We start from the raw sequence: 23,222 nt of genomic DNA on the forward strand, positions 1-23,222 counted from the left end.
TAGAATTCCTTCTAGAGCTTTAAAAAAGGTAAAGTGCTGCCCTGTGCTAAGCTCCACGCCATGAAGGCGTACAGGGGTGTGGGGGTAACGCCCCACACTTTCTTGATCCGGTCGTGATTGGGGTGATGTGATCAGCGTCACACCCCTGACCGCCTTTACCCCCCAGGGTTTCCCCCAGGTACCCATGTCATTCGACGCTGGGTGGGCGCCGGGGCCGCTTCCAACGTTAGAAAAGTTCCCGGATCGAACCCGGGACCTTTAGTATGGTAGTCAGACGCGTTACCGACTGAGCCACCGCGGCCACCCTTCTAGAGCTTCCACGTGAATTTATTCGCAATACTTTAACAGGCTTACGTAGACACGAAACTCTCATCTAGACGCTACGTATGATAACACAGTTATGGGGACCTACATCCCCTATGCAATATCTTATAGCTAGCGAGGATTGAAGCTGTATAACAATTCGGACTTAATTTTAGTGTTATTAAATTATTTAGTGCAAAATTTCAGTACTTACCTTTGAGAAGAGGAAGGATGAATTGAATTTTGTAGATTGTCCGACCAGTTACGAGGCGGTAGCGTAACCTGGAAGCAAAGAAAAAGTACAACTTTACTAAAACAATCAACATTCTCTTCTGCAGAACATATTCTAAACAATTTGAGAAATAAGTGTTAGGATAGTGTTGACATGAAAACAAGTAGCATTTTCATCAGTATGTGTTGTAAAGTAGACGGAAGTGGTGGTTATTTTGCATGTCCCATCATTTGGCTATTTTTTAAAGAACATGAGTTGTTTCCCTTCTAATTTTATGATGCTTTCTCGAACATTGGTGGCTCTAGGTAAAAATATTTATTGCAGAGCATTAAAAACAGAACATTTTGAAAGGAATTTCATTTCTCTAGCATTTATGGTTACAAGATAGGGTGGTTTAAGAATATGTCGTCCGCCATTTTGTTTCCACTGGAGATATTTTTTCGGCAACACTTGGACCAATATTATTTAAGGAGTAAGATTCAGCTTTTCACCCAGAAGTGCAGTATTTCCTTCGTATTGATTCAAATACTTAAATTATCCTTAAGGTCAAATTTCTAAAATTACATTTCATAGCCGAGGACTTGCATTTTCCGATTCTTTCTTTCAAACACCAGTATTATATTTCCTCCTTCTTTCCGATGTAGTTTTCACAAAAAATCACGTTCTCAAAACCAAACCCTACTGAATCTTCAATGACTGACTTTCTATACTCAGTTCAAAGTTTCAGTAACAGAATTTCCAAATCAACCAACGTGCACTGTAAAAAAAAATACACTTCTTGTACACTTTTGGTACACTTTCTTGCATATAATATGCACAAGATGTGTACTGAAGGTGTTGCAAAAGTGTACTTAAAGTGTTCTAGATGTGTGCGACCCGAAATGACGAAATTTTGTACACTTGTTGCACACTTTGGGGACACATTCAAAGTTGTGTGCACTTCTTCAACGCTTTCTGTACACTTTTGTTTAAAGTAAGAGTACACTTCTTGTACACTTTTGTAGCACATGATTTCATTTTGTGTTGTTGGTCATATCGATTGTTATTTTATACTTTTTTGACAAATGAATATGTTATGAACATAAATCAATTTCATTATATAAAGCAGTAACACACTTGAAAGCAAGCAACATTAAACAATAACAAAATATAACTATTTTTTTTCCTGGAACACATGGAAATCGCATTGCATCATGAAACTATCAATACTTTTTTGTTTAATGTACCAATTTGATAATTGGATAAATCTCATTAAAATTGAAGAAGGATAAAGTTGAATGTTCCGAGGAAATTAATAGATTTTCTTAAATCGAACTATTCATCTTTAAAGCACACCAAAACAGATCGTTAACTTCGGGGGGCTGGTTGTTCCTACACCGGCCGCTAGATGGTTCTGTCAAAATGTGTACAAGAAACATAAGTTTTTGTACAACAAATAATGATACGTTCGATTGTAATCATAGTGAAAAATTGTGCTTTGACACTCTTCGAAAAATATGTGAACATCTAAGATACAAATTAAAGAAGAAAATGTACTGCAGTGAATAAAAGTGAATCTCCCATGAGCAACCTTTTTGATTCTGGACTATATATGTAGAAGGTACGTGTGTCGCAGAACATCATGGCATCCGGGGAGGCCCAATCCCTGAGAATCAAGGTGGAAACCTAACGGTGACAACTGAAGCCCTGATTGTAATCGTAAGTCGGTCTCTCTTGTGTCACGCATCGTGGGCCAATTATTCCAGGTGGAAGCCGTAAGTCTGGAACGGACAAACGGTACCAATTGTGCCTATACGGTGGTTAGGTGATTGCGAGGAACCTTTTTGGTTGAACACGTTGAGTGGAGCAGACATACGACTTGCAATATTTTTGAAACTGTTTTCCCTTACTACCTTCATCCTTCCTCTTCTTTGTCTTGGGCTCTACAATTAGTTTGGAATTTGGATTCGCTTCTTTGGATTGAGTTGTCAGTTGGTTTGAGTTTGTGCCTCTTTTCCCATAGGATTTGCGTTTGTTCTATTGGATCATATAAACAACTCACGGTTGTGGTCTTCTGATATGCATCATGGTCTTCCTGCAACGCTGCTACGACAGCGAGAAGGGGTGAAAACCTTCACCGGAGGTACTAAACGGACTGACGGTCCAAACTCCGAGACGATGCTCGATTCACGAAGTACCAATGATCCAATGCAAACGTCCAGCTATTCCACAAAACACCGACGTCGCAATTCCTATGAAGGATTACCTCTACCTCAACGTCAACGATCTAGATCACCAATTAAACGAGATACAGGAAATACAGCTCATGCAACCCAACTAAAATCCAAACAACAGGATAATAGCTTATACAACTTCCTGCTCACCAATTACGACACCAAATTCAACACAGCAAAACATGTGTTCCAACAAACATCTAAGTATGTACCAAGGGCACAAATTGCACAAATACTGTTCACCCGTAATGGCATCATATTGAAATCACCAGATCCAGACTTTGCAAAACTAATTAGAAACAAAGCTTCTTTTGAAATTTATGGAGCCAAAGCAAACATCCAAACACTGAATGCTTCCACTCAAAAACAACCACCACCACCACATAAATCCCCACTACTATCAGTAGTCATCAGGGGTGTAGAACCTGTCTTAACAGACGAGGAGATCTTTGAGGAACTGGAATGCGAAGGTGTACAAATCCGCAAATGTATCCGTATTCGCAATAACAACGGACCCACATACATGGTGCGGGTCCTAACAGACTCACAAAATGCTGTAGACACACTACTACACAGTGGAGCATACATATACAGACGCAGGTACAAAGTTGAACCATCCCGTTCTCAACAACCTCTTCCATTGCGGTGCGAAAAATGCCAACAATATAACAAGCACACTACCGCTGCATGTCCAAACCGAGATAAATGCGGATACTGTTCAGGACCCCATTCAACCAAAGAATGTCAAAACCAAACTGCTCCACCAAAATGTGTCACATGTACGGAAAACCATCCTACATACAGCTACAAATGCAAAGCCAAGCCAGAAGCAATACCTGAACACCCCGACCTAACAGTCCCCCTGCGCACCAATGACACTGCTACGGAACCTGACAACTCACTACGACATCCTGTAACAGTGGAAGATCTAATACGTTTCTTCACACTGACTCTCCAAAATGTGCACCCATTTTTAAGAACGCACATATTAACCCAAGTAACGGCATCGGCAAAAACCATTTTCAACTTGCAACTCCATGCAACATACTCTGGTCCTCACGTGCATTTCCACATATCCCACTTGGAAACTGCGGTTTAAGGTTTTGAATATGACAGTACGGAATATGTATAATTTTCTATTTTTAAATATCCGATCCGTTTCTAAACGAAAAGCTTTATTGCAACACCTGCTCTTGGAAGAATCTGTTCACTGCTTTGCGCTAAACGAAACCTATCTTGCTCCAAAAATGATCTGTCATATTCCACCATACAACATCTTACGCCACGATGGCCCGCCGGGCTTAAGAGTAAACGGCGGCACAGCAATTGGAGTAGATAGAAAATTACCATATCGAACAGTTACCTTCCCACCACACTTCCACTTGCCAGAACATACTGCTAGTACAATCTACTTTCCATCCCGGGTCGTTACATTTGCTACCATCTATGTAAGACCAGGGGAGACTATTCCATACCAATTCTTTCAACATATCCAAACCCTTAGCAAACATTATATCATAGCAGCGGACATCAATTATCATAGCCGAACCATGCAAGACAAAACAAACTTTTTACAATTTCTGGACCAAAACACTACAGCAGAATTCCATGTACTGCCCAGAGCCACACGTCCCATAAGTAATACTACCCCTGACGTTGTTATAACATCAACATCTCTAAGTGCCTGCTTGAACATATCTGTGCTGGATTCCATCGGCAGTGACCATGACCCAGTGAAAATTACCTTAAATCTTGGTAACCGCAATACGAGCAGTACAATACAACCTCGAAAAATCTGGTGTTACAACAAAGCGAACTGGGAGGCATATAGTGAAAAGCTACAGAATGCTTTTTCTCACCCGCATCCAGAACCAAACAATTCAGAGGAACTCGATACGGCGGTGGAACATCTTACTGCTCAGATTACCAGTGCGGCAACCACTAACATACCTACGACCACTCTCAATAGTTACAAACCAAAGCTACCTCCGCAATATCTTCACCTAATCACAGCATCACGACGAGCATACAGGGACTATCTCCAGACCAGAAATCCTGAATCCCTTAACTTACACCGTCAATGGCTGCGTACAGTTCATAACTATATAAAAGCTTATAAACAACGTCGATGGATTGAAACGTGCAACCAATTGAGTGACGAAAGCCATCCCACAAAATACTGGAAACGTTTCAAGGTGCTCACTGGACAATCCAGTAGTACTCCTTATCCGATAACAATCAAGGACGCAGCTCTAAACACAGACACTGAAAAAGCTTATGCCTTCGCAAATGCCTTGCAAGACACTTTCACTCCGACACCGCACCTAGCTCCAAATCTCCGCCTCCAGACCAAAATTGACAGAGTCACAAACCCCAATAACAGGCAACTGCAACCCAGTAATACGCACACTATTGATCCTACAAATGCTCTAACTGTTCCTATCACAACAGACGATATTATCAATACTGTGCGTAGGAAGAGAAACACTGCTCCCGGATTGGACAATATCACATACGTATTGATTAAACAGGCCCCGCTTGCATTGCTGTCCTTTCTGGCCATTATCTACAATTTTATCCTCCGCACAGGACACTACCCGAGAGACTGGAAGATTTCAAAGGTTCTAATGTTCCCAAAACCAAACAAAGATAGTACCAACCCAACAAACTATCGACCTATTCAGCTCACATCAACCTTTAGCAAAATATTCGAACGCATCATTGTTCGACGCATACACATGCACTTACAAGCACACAGTTTACTTCCGTCGCACCAAGCAGGCTTTAGACCTCAACACAGTGTCCTTGATAATTTATTAAAACTAACGACTCGCATCACAAATCATTTCAACACATCCAAACCATCCTGCCTAGTACTATTCGACCTGGAGAAAGCATTTGACAAAGTATGGCATACTGGACTCATTTACAAGCTCCATAAATTCCAACTACCGCTTTGCTATGTCAGATTAGTACACAGCTTTCTAACAAATAGGGTCGCTTATGTCACTGTAAATGGAGCGATGTCATACCCCATTTTCCCTTACTCTGGCGTTCCACAGGGTGCTGCTTTATCACCATTACTCTACATACTATACGTTGCCGATATGCCAAAACCCCCACAAGTTTCTATCTACCAATTCGCTGACGACACCGCATTTCTCGCCTGTTGTTCAACCATCCAAGCTATAAACAAAACTCTCCAACCAGCTATAAACTCCTTCCAAAGATGGTGTGACACATGGCGTCTCACAATTAATGCTCTCAAAACACAAGCATTGGTGTTTCTGCAGACAGGCTGTCGCTCGAAGATCCAAAGGAACCCAACATTATTAAACATCAAAATACGGGGAACTCCAATTCTGCCTGCCACCACTGCAAAATATCTGGGAGTCATATTTGACTCCAAGCTAACCTGGAAACCTCAATTGCTCAACATCGTCCAAAAAGCTACAAATCGTCTGAGCTTGCTCAAACGGCTAATTGGAACATCCTGGGGACTCAACTCCCAGGTTGTCCTACATACCTACAAGGCTTTCCTTCGACCAGCAATTACTTACGGCCACACTGCATGGATATCAGTCAGCCCCAGACTCATTCTATCACAAACTACAAGTTCTGGAAAGACATGCTCTTCGTTTGGCCTTCAGAGTAGTCCTACCAAGTCCTACACGACTACTGTACGAGCGAATAACCTTTCCCGAAATCACAACCCACATCGAAGCCATCCGTCACAAATATATAACTGGTCGAATGAACTCGCACCATCCACAACTTCTTAGCACAATGTACGAAGATGCTCTACACGACTGCCTTCCCACATACCACTGCACACCATTACAGCATCTCTTAACCATGTACACCTTCCTGATAGATCCACAGCATCCTGACTACCAGCTGTATAATATCCATCATCCTCCGGAACTACGGCACGTGATATATCCAACACATGCCGCACCATAGCAAATTATTACTTTCCTAACAGAAGTAATTTTCCCACTACTGCATAAATAAGATCTAAGTGAACTACCCTCAGAATAAGTAAATATGTACCACTTCATTACTGAAAACACTTAGACCATCACCTTGCAAGGGAAAACATTTATGGAAACAATTCACTTACCAAAGAGAAGGTGTAGCCTTCTAAATGGAAAACGAGGACAAAAAAAAAAAAAAAAAAAAAAAAAAAAATGTCGCAGAAAAACAAACACTCATCTCACAAAATTTAAGGTTCACAGTTGAAAGTTGTTGCTTTTTCCTCTTTCAATTGTCAAGTTAAATGTGAGTGAACTGTATTTTTATTCTAGAAACTAAGTATAAGTACTGAATTGCGATATGTCTCATGTGTGCAAGAAGTGTCGCTCAAGTATTTTCACAAGTGTTCCAAATGTGTAAAGTGTACCAGAAGTGATCAAAAGTAGTTTCTGCAGCACACTTCTTACACACTTTTGGGATACCTTTATATTGGAAGTACTTCTTGCACACTTCCTGTACACTCCTTTTGCTGCACTTTTTGTACACTTCCTGTACACTTTTTAGCACTTCGTGTACACTATTGAAGCACTTCCTGTACACTTCTTGTCCACATTTAATGTGTACAAGAAGTGATCAAAAGTAGTTTCTAGGAAGTGTTCCAAAAGTGTGCAGAAAGTGTATTTTTTTTACAGTGTGCAAACTAATTTAATTCCTCAAAGAGCCTTCTTAGTTACAAAGAAAAGTATTGTCACAGGACCCTTAAGGGATATATTCTTCAGCAAGAAACATGTGAAACGTTGTCACTTCATTGGAAGTTTAATGCTCTTCGCAACAGGATACTTAGGCGACTGAAACACACTTAACGTTCAATCCCATTCATTGTATACCATCAGCTTAAAGACTTTTGAAAAACGAAATACATGCGAGAAATTAATTTGTGTCAGCCACTGAGAACATTTTCAAGTAGTACTGCATACACAGACAATTGCAAAAGCTGAAAAAACATTCGGTAATTCTTTTATTACACGTACTTAAAATGACGAAATTTGTGAGAAACACTACGTTATCTCGCGATTAACTATCCATAAAAATGTGTTTATCACATAATATTATCCATTAATGTCAATGTCCTAGTATTAGAAAGAACCTTTGTGTGTTAACACGACTGCGAAATCTTAAGCCGATCTCTCTTGAGGAGTGATTGATTGATTTGCTTTATTTTACTTCGCTTTTTGTGCCACTTTTGGCTAATTTGCAAAATGGGAATGAGTGATGGTGTGATGAAATTGATGAATGGACACTCACAAACAGCCAGGCCGGGATTCGAACCCGAGACACCTGGCGTCGTAGCGCGATGTGCTAACCAGTCTGCCACGGTGGCCGGCTCGTTGAGGAGTGGATAACACAGGGGTCGACGGTTCGAATCCCGGTCTAGGGATGGGTACGATCTTCACATCATCACTCATACTCATCTTCGCGATTAGCCAAAAGTGACAGACAGGCGAGATAAAATAAAACAAATCAATCAATCAAGTCAACCAAAGCGAAAACTTATGTTTACTATTTTTCATCCACTGCAAAAATAAAGTTACTGTAAAAAAAACATAGTTCCTTTCGTAGGTGTTAGTTCCAATGTTACATTGCTGGTGAATCTCGTATTGGTTGTAGCTGTGCAACTTGTAATACAATGTAGAAGATCCCACAACTTCAATATTGCAGCTACGTTGAGCTTCATCACATGGACTATTACAACATTTCTGCGCAGCCAATAGAATTTCTCAGAAACCACGTGCGTTTGTGTACAGTGACTCCGCTCTTACAGAGAACAGAGATTAGCGTTGGAAAAAATATCCTCCTGGCTTGCTTCCCACCTGGACGAGTCCATCCGTTTAACAGGAAGATTCGAGCGGCCACTATTTGCCAGCGGTTGCTGACGTCACCACAATGCGATTCCGTTCCGATCGCTTCCTGCTTTTACGTTGACGACGTGTAAAATGAGCGAGTTAGTACGTTGACTCAACCCCCCTTCTCACCCCCCTCCTTGCTGCGACAAAGTGATAAAAATCCTTCTGGCACTTCGTGATGGATCTATCAAACACGGCCCTTCGCCATCTCAGCTTTAACTGACCAGTAAAATAAAATGAAACGCGGAAGTACTAGCTTTCCCGATGAAAACTGGAGTAGAACAAGCTTCCATCTTAACATAATAATACGAAAAACTCAATATGCTGACCAAGGCTTTTATTTATTGTAAAACATAAACTAAACGTAACGTTTCAACCTTCTAGCAAGGTCTTTTTCAGACTCTGCACCAGGTACAATAAATAACGAAGAATACAAACAAGAAAAAGGAAAACAGAGAAGAGGAAGAGGAAGGGATTATCTACGAAGTGAAATGTAAAGAATGGCAGGGTGTGTACATAGGAGAAACAAAAAAGAGACTGAAAGACAGGTTGAACAACATAGGGATGATGTACGGCTTAAGAGAGAGAGAGAAATGCGATATTTAAACACACGAGAGAAACAGGACATGACATAGAGTGGGATGAGGCTAAGCAGATAGGAAGGGAGAAGAGAATGCTAGTGAGAAAATGGAAGGAGGTCAAGGCAATAGAGAAGAAAGGTGAAGAAGGCACAATGAACTGGAATGGGGGACTGAAAAACAAAGAATGGAAGAAGGTGTTAGAAAGAGTGGAAAGGACAAGAGAGAAAGAGGAGAGAAGAAGGAAGAAGAATGAAGGAAAAAGAGCGTGAGATAAAGAGTCCAACCACATTATATATGGAAGTTAATATGTTTAGCATTTTAGGTGAAAGTACAGTTGACAAGGGAAAGCCACCTGCTAGAATGTTCCGAAACAACTTTCTAATAGTCTGGAGGGGAGTAATGTTTGTGTATATATATCGTTCTGTTTTGTATCTTGTAACATTTGTACTTGGTACAGAGTCTGAAGAAGACCTTGCTAGAAGGTTGAAGCGTTACGTTTAGTTTATGTTTTATAAGAAAATAAATTTCTGCCTTGGTCAGCATATTGAGTTTTTCATATCATGGAAACAAGGCTTAATGGTGTTATAATAATACGTAGCCATTTGCATACTTCTATGTACCTACTTGTAATGACGTCAACGTGTATTGACCTACCTTAATATCAGGATTGAAGATGGCCATATTTTTAAAATCTCCTAATCGTGACTGTCGTAATTTAAGGGGTGATGCTCATCATATTATTTTGGAATGTCCTATTCACGCAGAGACAAGAAAGCCGTTGTATACAAAGCATTATTAAGAATCAATGTGTCTTTTCCCATAAATTTGACTTCATATGCACGTTATAATCTTTTTGTGTAGAATAGTTTACTGTGGCGACCTACATTAAAGGTTATAATTTGTAACAGTAAGGAGCATTGATAATCGCGTTTTATCAATTTCTGTAGGGAAATGACGTCACCGATAACTCTTCTGTTAAAAGAGTGTGCAAACTAGAGTGCTGCAGGAGAGCTTTCGTTCGAGCGCCAGATAGTTCGAATGAACGACGCTAGATAGCGTACGGAATTGAGAGCTTCTTCACTCGAGCGAATAACGCTCAAACAGGCAAAATGAGCCGTATACACTCGAACCGTAATTTGTCTGTGAAAGTAGGTCCTCAAATATGGATCGCGAGATGTGAAAGACTTAGTGAAATTGAAACTTAAATGAACATAGTCATTATCTCCATGCAGTGGCGGCGATTGGGCTCCAAAACAGGGGGTGAGAAGGTTTCAAAACTTAAGGGGGGCAGAGACAGTATATTTCCCTTTGTATATAAGGTTTAGCATAGTGCGGGGGCAAAAGTGGGGGGGGGGGCAACTGCCCCCTCGTCTCCCCCTAATCGCCGCCACTGTCTCCATGTTAAAATGTAAAGTGTAAATCACCTGAGACCTTCTGTAAACAAACCGTCTCACCAATTCGATGTATCACTCCGCGTCAGCTGATTCATGACCGCCGACTATTGCCATGTTGAAAGTGGCACTACTTCCTAGCTGTTCACATGATCATTTTTAGAAAATAACCAATCTTATAAAATATCATTATGTACACAAATCTCTAAGCTCATTGAAAGTTATATTACTACAAAATGTTCACACTTACCTTACCTTGCCATGTCACCAAGTTATTTTACGAAGTGCACTATATTTGGCGGAACAAAAATCGTTATTAGGATGCTTGTCAAAGTTTCCAACCGCAATAAATTTACGAACTTTCTTTGTCTTGTTTTTGATCATCATCACCATCAATATATTTACTGGACTTACAGCATTGCATATGGATGTTTATGCCCATTATATATTTTATTTACATAAAATCTACAAACAAATTTCAAATACACTCCTATCTATATCAAACCTTAGGGATATGCCTTACCATGTTATATCATTTTGTCTAAAAAAAATGCAAGTAAAATATATTCAATTCGCCTTCAAGACTAACTAACTAACTCTCTAGCCTTCTTAAACCCGAAGGTTCATGGCTGCAGCAACACAGGCCTTCCATCTGTCCCTATCTTGAGCAAGATCTATATACTTTTTTCCATCCCTACCGATTTCCTTTAGGTCCATCTCCACGTTGTCCCTCCATCTTCGTCTTGGCATTCCTACCGATCTCTTACCATCAGGTTTCCCAACAAGAATCCTGTAAACTCCTCTTTCCTCTCCCATTCGTGCCACATGGCCTGCCCACCTAAGGCTTCTTGATTTAATTATTCTAATAATATCTGGACATGAATACAAATTATGTAGTTCTAAATTATGTAACCTTCTCCACTCACCTGTCTCCTCATCCCTTTTAGGTCCAAAGATTTTCCTAAGGATCTTATTTTCAAATACTCTCAATTTATGTTCCTCTTTCAATGTAAGGGACCAAGTTTCACACCCATATAATACTACAGGCAAAATTACTGTTTTGTATATTTTAACTTTTAGTTTCTTAGATATTAAACGAGAAGACAAAAGTTTATGAAGAGAGAAGTAACATGCATTTCCTGAATTAAGCCTACTTTTTATTTCCTCTTTAATATAATTTTTATTTGTTAATATTACTCCTAAGTATTTGAATATGGAAACTAGTTCAAACGAGTTGTTATCAATAATTAGATTTTGATTATTACCTAACACTTGGTTTCGGCCTGTAAGCATATATTTAGTTTTCTCTTTGTTAACTTCCAAACCTATAGCTTTACCAGTTTTGAAAAATATTTTGGCATTATTCTTAATTGTATTTATATCATCCCCCAGTAAGTCTACATCATCTGCATATGCTAACAACGGAGTCACACCATTTAATTTTAGTCCTTCTTTAGTTTCTTTTACCTTCCTTACAGCATATTCTAAGGCAAAATTAAAGAGCAATGGAGATAATGCATCTCCTTGTTTTAACCCATCATGAATTGTAAATTTGTCAGACACATTAATACCCACACGAATTTTACTTTCTGTTTCACTGGTGCATACTTTTTCATATTAACAAGCTTCTTAGGTATTCCAAACTCGACTAATAAATTATATAATTTAATTTATTTCTTTTGACCTAATCATATTGCTGTTTCTTGACATGTCTTTTTACAGTGCAGAGTTGTCAGCTCTACGCCTAACCCCCAATATGAATGGAGGACCGCACCTATCGTTGGTCAGCGGATCCCTCGGATCTAGCTGGGAGGATCACATTGTAGTCCACCAACCATATCCCACTTCTGCCGATTGTGGAACGCTCATTGAGCCATGACAGGACAGCTCCGTAAATCCCAACAGAGCAAAATGTTGACCATTTCACTGTTGGTTGACCAACTGCAGTGAACGAGTCACTGGGCGATGAGGTCATCACATCCCTACGCCTAAACATGAACTTTGAATTGGATTCGCATGCAAGGAAGAAGCCAAATTTATGGGAAATGATTACTGGTGCAAAGAGTTAACCATAAAGGTGAAACAATAAGTACAAAAGAAAGAGCATTGGGTTTAAAGTGAGACGTCATTTGCGGCAGCGTATCCCATACTACAAATTGGCCGTTGTTTTACCTTACGTAATGAATCCTGTAACAACGCTGTATTTTCGTGTGGATTATTTTACTTCTATGAGTTTGCAATGTTTTCTGCATGCACGTGGTTTTGTTTACAGAAGGTCTCAGGGTTGGTGATTTGAACTTTAGTTTAGTCTATCTTACCAGTACAGTGATATGTGAAAATGAAATATATGATTGTGGGCTGAATCTGCCAGGACAAATATTTACATGTATGTCTACGAGCGAGCGAAAGTGTTTCAATGCAGTACACTAGTCTAAACCGAATTGTTTAGATAACGTATTATAGTTGTTTTTGTCAGAACAGAAGCAGCCATTTCACAAAATGCATTTGCACGCTCTCCTACCATGCTTTGTACTGTGTCCACATGGGACTGCAGTATTCTAGTAATGGGCGAACAAGTGTAATGCATATTTTCACAATAGTGGACACAGAAAACGCACTTTTGCCCTCTGAGAGAACATGTTGTAACAAGCCACTAGGCTCAGCATCACAAGCGATCACCTCTCTCGTAGCAACAATAGCAACACAAGCAGCAAATTATTACTTAATTCTCGTCATACCATGTTGATGTTCATATCCTGCTACGTTCTACTAGCTGCGATGCCAATCCATCTATTATTCGCAGGCCTGTTGCTGGCACCGTGGTTGTACGCACCTACGTGCTAATCAACAGAGAAACAACGTTCCGATCGAAACATGTTCCTTTAGGCAAGAAGTCCCATGCACGAGGGTCAAATTCACCAGGGGTTATCAAAAAGGTCCAGGAATAGCGCGGAATAGATTCGACTCTGTTGAATGACGTCACGTTTTACTCTTAATCCGCATGCCGCTGCGAATTCTCCACCTGACACCACGGGGAATGATGTTCCCATACATTCATTTCGCTTTTCTGTCAAAACATTAAGAGAATTTGCACAATACTGATTCAAAATAGATTGTTTTAAAATAGTAATCAAAGGTTGCATTACGTGCTGGCAGGTCCAGAATGGATTACTCTTTGGACATGTTTATGGCCACCGAAAAATGTGGAATAATAAGTAGCGGCGATTAGGGGGGACGAGGGGGGCGTATGCCCTCCATTTTTATCACTTCTTGCCCCCGTACTATGACGTATTAATGCTCAACCTTGTCTACCAAGAAAAGCAAACTATCCTTGCCCTCTCAGTTTTGGCAGCCCATTGTTGCTACTGGGAATGATCTATGTACGGTATGCGCCAAAATATATAGTACTGAAATTCGCGCATCTCGAACACGTGGTTGCGTTTGTCGACGGGGCATAGCTCCAGCTGCACGTGTTCGCAGTAGGAAGTTGTGTTGTGCAGTTGTTGTTGGAAATGGGTTTCTCGACGGAGGAAAAATTATTCATAGTTGAGCATTATTTCCGCTCATACGGAAGCGGTTCTGAAGGTGGACCGAATTTAAAAAAGGTGACTGGTCTATATGCAACCCAAATGACAATCGTCCACTCCACATGCCCTAACCTAACCTTAGGTTTCCTGACAGTTATGCAACCCAAAAGGCACGATTGTTATTTGGGTTGCATATAGACCAGTCACTATATTGTAACATGTCTTATACTTCTGTTCATCTTTTCATTTCAGTACTGTATATTTTGGCGCATACTGTATTTATGCGTATTTGTGTCAGTCAGAAGTGAGCACTGTGCATGCTATTAAATACAGTGCATCATGAGTTTCTCTGATACCAGAATAACTAATACCGTGGGCTTGTAATCAACGGGTTTCGGGTTCGATCACAGTAAAGGAGTATTGCGCAGTGGTTGGTTGTAGGTCCACATCCGATTAGCCCATCAGAGCATAAAAAGTGGACCACAAACAAGCAAACTTCCAAATTAACGCAATGCAAAGGACACACATGTGTTTCCCTTGTTGCATCGCTTCCAATATACAGAGGAAACAAAACGCGAACCGTGGCCGAAGTCACGTGACTGTAAGCCGTTGCCAGGCAACCAAGCGATCACCTTTGATTGAATTCAGGTAAGACCGGGAGAGACAGATGTACTAGTGGGGGCGGGGGAGGAGAGGCGGAGATGCTTCCCGGTTGCCGGTGGCGCTAATGAGGACAGGGAGGAAGGATTTGCTTAAGCCGGATTAGGGAATATAAGGAAAGTTCGAACTGGTTGCTTTTTACCTCAATAGATGGTGCTCCACGTTAAGTGTTGAATAAAGTCAGGTGTATTTCGCACAGCAGATAAAAATGAATAGGACGTAGACGAAGAGACAGAGAAAGAGAGAGGAGAAAGCGAAAGGGGGAACAAAAAAGAGGGAGAAAGAGAGAGGGTGAAGAAGAGAGAGAAATATACAGGGAAGAAAGGAGGGAGAAAAAGATGCAGAAAAAAGAAGAATGGAAAGAAAGAGAAAAGAGAGACAGAGAGCGAAGAGGGAGAGAGGAAATAAGATATGCAAAGAGAGAGAGAGAGAGAGAGAGAGAGAGAGAGAAAGAGAGAAGACCAAGAGAGAAAGAAAGATAAGGAGAGAAAGGAAAAAGAGAGAGAAATGGCGGGGGATATTAAGGACAAGAGACAGAGAGAGAGAAAGAGAACCAACTTTGAAGGACGCATTTGTTGAAAGTTGTCTACTAGTATACATTAAAGCCCTAAACTCTAATCTAGTATTAAACTTTACAAATTAATAATGGTTTAATTATGCTATTATTATTATTATTATTAAAAATATGCGAATTTCAATTCAAAACATATTCAAGTTATAAGAAGTATATCGTGCAGGGTAATTAAATGATCGAAATATATCATTTGCCGTATTGCCCTCTAGGGTCCCGGGTTCGATACCCGTTGGAGGCACATAGTGATTCGGATCCAACTTTAAACTGTAGGTCCAGTCCTGATTAGCCTTACTGTGCATAAAGTGGACTTAAAACACCAATTCAATCAACCGTATTGCCCTGTAATGATAATTAGGTTTTGAAGGAAATGAAGACAAGAATAAAATGAAGTCCATTGGTAAATGAGGCTGCCTCACTTCCTTCAGATATGAGCAACTTTAAATACAATACGAGATTTACTTAAGTACAGGGTGATTCATAATTCACGACTAAAAGTGGGAAACGTTGTAAGTGTCAAAAGGGAAAGTGTTGGGAAATCGCATCGTTCAGCACATCAGCCGTAAGAACTTTCACACTAGTGCCTCTTTAAACGCCACTTAAACTACTTAGAGGGCTACCAGCCACATTTCACGTTTACCACATTATAAAGCAAGGCACATTTCACAGTTTAACGTGGAAAATGGTGTTTGAATTATTGTGGCCCTTACAGCGTTCACCAGTTTTAGTCTTCAATTCCCTCCGGGATTTCGGAAAGTGTTGCCCAGAGACCCATTCACCCACAGGGATGAGAAGATGCCAGTGAAGAGAGTAAATATCCAAGTTTTAACCCACATTTAAAATGTTCGATATGTCCTCCCTTGGTGACTCGACAAACGTGAAACGAGCGGATAGCCTGAGGCTGTGGACGAGCAAGATTACAGAGTTGACGTCACCAAGGGAGGACATATCGAACATTTGAAAGGTGGGTTAAAAACTTGGATATTTATTCTCTTCACTGACATGCTCATGTCCCTGTGGGTGAATGGGCCTCTGAGCAACAATTTCCGAAATCCCGGAGGAAATTATGGAACACCCTGTATATTAACATTACACATTAAAAGGGGGATGCAGAAAAGTAAAAATTTTCTCTATTGTAACCTACTTAAGGAACGATCAATTTTCGGTTTCTTTAGAAATATTTTGACCTGGAGCTAAAACTTTAGGGACCGTATGAAGTTATGGGTCAACTTGTACTGAGAGCGGAAGGACTTGGTATTCCCTCGGGAGCAACCTCTCCTTAGGGAACATGCATCGAACCCCGAACCTTTGGGAAAACAAGGACACTAACGCCGGCAAGTGATGGATAGGAAGAGCGTGTCCGGCGAGGCACTTCATTTCGACCTGCGCTGGGATCGAACTCATCTCCTCGGGAACGGGAGGAGAGGAAGGGGAGTGGGCGATCTGGAGGAGAAAGTAGGTTATCTCGAGGAGGAAGTGGGGCAGGACCTGAACTGAATTCCTTCTCCGTATCTAGCGAGCACGTTTCTTATCTTTCACTGTGTCTTCTCTTCCTTATCTTTCATTTCCTTATCTCCCTTTCTCTGTTTTCAAGGTATTTCTAACATGTTGTTTCTCAATTTCTTGATCTCTCTCTCACACACACACACACACTCTCTTCCTCTGTAATGCAAGATGTGACCCTCCGTCAGGACATGCAATGTCAACCTCCCTTCCATATAGCATACACCCTGGACTGTATTTCGTCTGGACTCACAGCCAGTATATCTCTGTGTAGGGATTTGTGTTGTGTCCTGTTTATATGAGTTTGTGAACCAATTTCATCTTACCATTTTCCATCCGCATCGTTATGTAATCTTCTTATCCAAAAGTGGCAGAAAAGCGAAGTAGAATATGGTACGCACCCACTTATTGTATCATTTTAAGTGTTTAATATGTTTAATATGTTAATTGTCTATGATGACGTAATTTGTTTTGTTCAATGGGGTATTCCGTTATGGTTATGGACTAACCTTAAAACATTTGATTGTGGGTTGTTAGGAGAGAGCCTTAAGCGTATTAATGGCGCTGAGTTCCTCATATCCTCAGATTTGTAAACATCCTTTATTTATCATACTTATAATCCAACAAACCCAGTATGCTAAGGGAAGAAATATCAACGTTCAGTTTAGTTACGTAAAGGCTCACCAAGTAAACACGGGAAACGAACGTGTGGACATATATGCCAAAGCCGCCCGATCATCGGAATTTACCTCACTTGCAAGACTTCCATACACGGATCTTCTCCCAAGAGTTAAATATAAACTTCAAGATAAATGGAAAGAGTGGTGTATAGAACAATTTCAATCCACGGGCAGTACATATAAATGGTTTGCAGAACATTCACAAAACAAACCTTGGTACTACTCATATAATTTTCCAAGATCAGTTATTATTTTTATAATACGTCTACGTACAGGTCATGTTCCCACTAATGATCATTTATCACGATTACATAATTATTACAACAAAACAAGCCTGCACATGTGGAGAAGTTAATCAAGATGCCACACATCTCTTTTTACAATGTCCTAATTTCGACAGAGAACTTATAAATTATATAATGGTTTGCGTCGCCATGGAGTTCCATTCCCTACATATCTAATTGCCTGCTCACGAATCCCATTCATCCCACCATATGGCTTCTTTATGGATATGCAAGAAGATGTAATTTGACGATCTAACAAACAGTATCAATAAATATCTATATATGTTTGTTTTTTCATTCTTGTGAAATATAAGTGAATAGTGAACTAAATACATATTACAAAAAAACTCAGAAAGCTGACTAAAATCGACTACCCGTTGATAGGGTCAGAAAAAGAAGAAGAAGAAGAATGTTGCTGAATAATAGAAGTGATTTTGGAAATATGAATGTGTTAATTTGTGTAGTCAAGAACAATTATGATCTTAATAGAATTTTGTTTGTAATAAGAAGTTTAATTGCGAGTGCAAATGTAATATATTAACATTATTTGACATTTAAATATATTTTTGGTGTGCGAGAGTTAGTAAGATTTACGTAACATACCCGTATCTGTTTTCCCACAACCTGAGGGCTTCAAAGTAGGCTGATAAGTCTCATGCTCGCCGTTGAGGAATAAACGTAAGTTCATCCATTGAGAATAATCCGGGGAACGTAACATATACAACAAACCAATCATCTTTGCTCGTCCCCTTCTCTACATGATCTTCTATATCTCTCTAGTTATCGCTTTCTTTGCTTCTCTCTTTCTTTATGTTTCTATGCCTCTCTATCTTTTTCTCATTCTCTCTTTTACTGGCCCCTTTCTGTTTCTCAGTTTCCTCTTACATTCTTTATTTCATTTTCTCTCCTTCCTTCTCTCTTTCTCTGTTTCTTTCTTGTTTCTCCACCCCTATTTCGTTATTTCGCTCTTTCTTTCTCTTTACCACTGTGCCATATACTCTTCTCTTTTCCCTCTTACGTCTTCCTCTCCCATTCTTCTTCATCCTTGGTTATATCTTTCTTTCTTCTATCTTCCTACTCTATTCTCTATCCCTTTCTGTATCTTGCAACCTTTCTCTCTCCTTATCATATTCTTAAACCATCCTCGTTTTCGTTTCTCTCTTATTCTCCTTGTAGTTCATCTATTCTCTCCGTTCCTTGTATTTTCTTTTCTTTCTATCTTCTCACACATTCCTATTTTATCCTTTTTCTTTCTCCCTTCTTTCTTTCTTCCACACCTATTCACTTTCTTTCTGTTTTCTTTTCATCTTTTTCTCCCAACTTTCTTTATCGTCTCCTTGTTTCACCTCTTTCTCTCTCTCTACCTAACATTTCTTTCCTAAGCATTTTTCAAAAAGCAAGACATCTTCTCCTTAGCTAAACCCATCAAATCCTATCGATCGCTACCTACACACTGCAGAGAAAACATAAATAATAGAACAAATGTAACATTGAATCTTTACTCTGGGTAAGAAGGTTATTCTCTTTGAACTGACGTGAGCATCAAAAGTTAACATCAATTTTCATTAAATTATAACAAACCTCATATGTTTAAATATGAAAATATAGAGGTGAGAATGTTCAATGTTGTACTTCAAAAGGGTTACTATAGTAATTAGAAATGGGAATACGTAAATTAACATTTTTCTTAGGAAACGATAGTTTTGCTCGTTACTATTTCAAAGTACCGAACATTTTACTTTTACTTTCGCTATTATTAACCTGTTACTTGAAAAGAGTAATTTTACTGCAAACTGCAACACATGTATAGTTTTACTTCCGTGCGTTGACAGAAAACAGTGAAGTTTTGGCAACGCTAGAAGATTCTCATATGTGTTCGGAACGATTAGTTCTTAAAATAGCTAAAGAACTAAATTAAATATTAATTTACTTTATATTTAACGTCCTAAAGTATTGTCACCCCATACAGTTTACAAGTTTGGCACAATTTACCTTATGTTCTCCTTTAAGCATTATCAAGATAGAAGGAACTGGCTAAATGGTTTAAGAAGCGAAGCCATATGTAACAAACAGGTTGATATTCTGTGACTTGGTTGTGAGGATCAGTCAGAGCTAAAATACCGTGCGCGCTTTGTTATGTGTAAATATATATGTTTAAGATAGAAGTGTCAAAGCATTTTCTTTGTAATTGGTGACGTCATGCTGAACCTAAAGAAGTAGAACATTCACTGGCTAGTGACAGTTTAGTGACCTCTCAGTAAAACAACTTCTGAAATGTAACCCAAGACAGAACTTCAAGGCCTTACCATAAACCCTTCAAATATTTATCTCCTCTGCAGTGAGTCGTCTGAACATTAAAGTTGCGCCAAGGAAATGTTCTTGCCCCAGTTAAGCCTTGAAATGCAAATATGGACAGTGTTGCCAAATCCGATTAACAGAAAAGCGTCAAATCATTTTCGACCATGAGCTGGACGTAATCAACCTCGTTGGTTTGCAAAGATACAGTTTCCGGCGTACACTATGTGTCGTTGGTTGGTTTAAGTCCACTTTATGCACAGAAAGGGACTGGACCTACAGTTTAAAGTGAGATCAGAACCACTATGTGATTGCACCGGGACCTACACTACGTGGATGAGAAATTTGTCTTTATGGTGTCTCACACCCTCTAAAGACGTAAGTATGCACTTATGATTTTCAAAAATCAAAACATTTCAGTTTTCATTCATCGCTTTTTGTATTAGAACTGCAAATATTATGGTAAACTATCTCTCCCTTTCCTCACAACATTCTGGGCGAGTGTATTTTTCTAACCCCACATATATGTACCAAGTATACAGAGTAATAATCTCGAATTTAAGAACGAGAGCGAAGGAACTAGATTTGATTTCTCAGAAAACAAGTTGGCAACACTGGATATAAGAGCTATCACACTAGTCTCCCCTTGAAACATTTACGCTAAGGAAGTCTTCGACTCTTACAATATTCAGACCGCAGCTCCACCTAGGGTCATCTGGGAGACGGCACCAAAGGCCAAAGTGCTATTTTTTCCTTGCAAATGATCTTCACTGATGTTGTGTTCACATGTTCCTGTACTCCAAATCCTCAAATATCGCTTCCTTTGTGAATTTATGATGTACAAAGAATATTCTGACAAGACTGAAAGAACTAACCAAAAGCTATTTGTTATTTGATGTCACTGTTTCAAAGGAAATCTACATATACAGCGTGTAACAAAAGTCCGGGAACACTTTAAAAAAAAATATTATAGCCAAACGAGTAGCATTACAAAGTGACAAAGTACATCATTTGAAAGAGTAAAGTTGTAAGGTTTTTCCTCATTGCAGGTGTTACGTGTAGTTCCATATATCGTCGCTAGGTCGTGTCAATCAAGATGGTGCTTTCTGGAGCTGAGAAGGCTTTCTGCGTGCTAGAATTTGACAAGACAAAGAGCGCAACGGATGATTTTTGTTTATGAGGTTACGTAAAGGACCATGTACATGTCCCTCCTCTTCCACGTGATGTTGTGGAACTCAAAAGGAGAATTGAACAAGCAACAGCCACAGTCTCGGAAGACATGTTGGGCCGTGTGTGGGAAGAATTGGATTGTCGGGTCACACATGGTTCCCACTTAGAGTGTTTGTAAAGCGAGTGTTGTTGGAAAAACTTACAACTTTACTTTTTGAAATGATGTACTTTGTTACTTTATAATTCTACTCGTTTGGCAACAATAATTTCTTTAAAGTGTTCCCGGACTTTAGTTACACGCTGTACTTTCTTCTGTCTTCTCTAGATCTTTTCCTTTGCTCTTGATAGGACAGTGAATCTGTCGTACTGTTGCTCATTCCTAACAGATTTTTAATTCGTAATGTTGCCGTAACTGCAGATCCAACTTGCTGCTTAATATCACGATATATGGATGGAAGTATAGCATGCTTCGCGAAAGTGACAGAATAGTTAAATTGAGGAGAGATAGGAAATAAAGAGGGAGAAAACAAAGATGCGAAACAAGGAACAGAATAAAGTAAATCGAGACAAAAGATGGAGAGAGATAAAAGGTAACAGAAAGAAATGAAGGTAGATAAAGTAAGAAAATAATAGAGGTTGGGAAGGAAAATGGGTGAGAGGGAAGAACAAGAAAATACAGAAAGAAGGAGAAAAGCGAGAAATAAAGGGAAAAAGAAAGAAGGGGAAAATAATTAAAAGAAAGATGAGAAAAGAAAGAAAGAAAGGGAAAAGAAAGAAGGCAGAAAGAAAGAAGGGAAAAGAGAGAGAGAGAAGGGAAAAGAAAGAAAGTAGGGGAAAAGAAAGAAAGGGAAAATAAAGAAGGCAGAAAGAAAGAAGGGAAAAAGAAATAAAAATGAAGGGGAAAAGAGAGAGAGAGAGAGAGAGAGAGAGAGAGAGAAGGGAAAAGAAAGAAAGGGAAAATAAAGAAGCCAGAAAGAAAGAAGGGGAAGAGAGAGAGAGAGAGAGAGAGAGAGAGAGAGAGAGAGAGAGAGAGAGAGAGAGAGAAGGGAAAAAAGAAGGGGAAAAGAAAGGGAAAATAAAGAAGGCAGAAAGAAAGAAGGGAAAAAGAAATAAAGAAAGAAGGGGAAAAGAGAGAGAGAAGGGAAAAGAGACAAAAAGGGGAAATAGATAAAGAAGATAAAGAGAGAGTAATAACGGAAAAGAGAGAAAGAAGGGCAAGGAGAGAAAGAGAGAAAGAGAAGACGGAGATATGAGATAGGAGACGGGAGAGAACAGAGAGTAGACGAGGAGAAGGAGAGACAATAGAAGGATGAGTTAAGAAGACAATAAACAAAGAAGTTACACAATAGAGAAAGGGAAGGAGAAGATTAAAGAGAACGATAAAGATGTAAAAGAGAAATGAACATATAAATCTTGTTAAGAGACAAAGAGAAAGTGAGACACGAAGGTCAGAGGGGGCAGAAAGAAAAAAATAGAGATAAACGAAAGGGAAAAAAGATAGCATAAAAATGAAAAGACAGGTTATGTAACAAACTGTCTGCGTGGATAGTACAGAACGAAACAACGAGACTAAAGGAATTTCCAGGACATACGTGAGATTTATTCCCTGCTGGAAAAATTTCCTTCTCTTACTGCACTCAGTTATGAGAGGCAGCGCCGACCCAAGAGTGTCGAGGAAGAAATTCCTCCCCATTACAGCTGACGTCACGATACGTCATGTTAACGAGGTAGACGACTGCATGTGGAGGACCCAAGGGACCTACGCAACACATTGCGTCAGAGAGGTTTGGGAACAATGACAAAACTCTTACCATAAAATAAATTAGTGTGTTGAAACATTCAGCAAGGGTAATAGCAGGCAAAGTGTTCTCATTGCTTTTCTTGTACTTTTTAAGGAACATAACTTGATTGTAGTTCAGGTCTCGTCAACTCG

General features: G+C 39.6%; 1 protein-coding gene across 6 annotated transcripts in view; it reads right to left on the reverse strand.

The window, feature by feature from the left end:
• Positions 1–23,222, reverse strand: part of LOC146004935 (uncharacterized) — a 470,180-nt gene that overhangs the window by 231,782 nt on the left and 215,176 nt on the right. For all 6 annotated transcript variants that reach the window (XM_083143992.1, XM_083143989.1, XM_083143988.1 and 3 more), the window contains exon 3: positions 518–585. In XM_083143992.1, the coding sequence (XP_083000118.1) occupies positions 518–585 (68 nt within the window). The remainder of the gene's footprint in view (positions 1–517; positions 586–23,222) is intronic.

Source organism: Lepisma saccharinum, chromosome 22, assembly GCF_977018435.1.
Source record: "Lepisma saccharinum chromosome 22, izLepSacc3.1, whole genome shotgun sequence".
NCBI classification, from domain to species: domain Eukaryota; kingdom Metazoa; phylum Arthropoda; class Insecta; order Zygentoma; family Lepismatidae; genus Lepisma; species Lepisma saccharinum.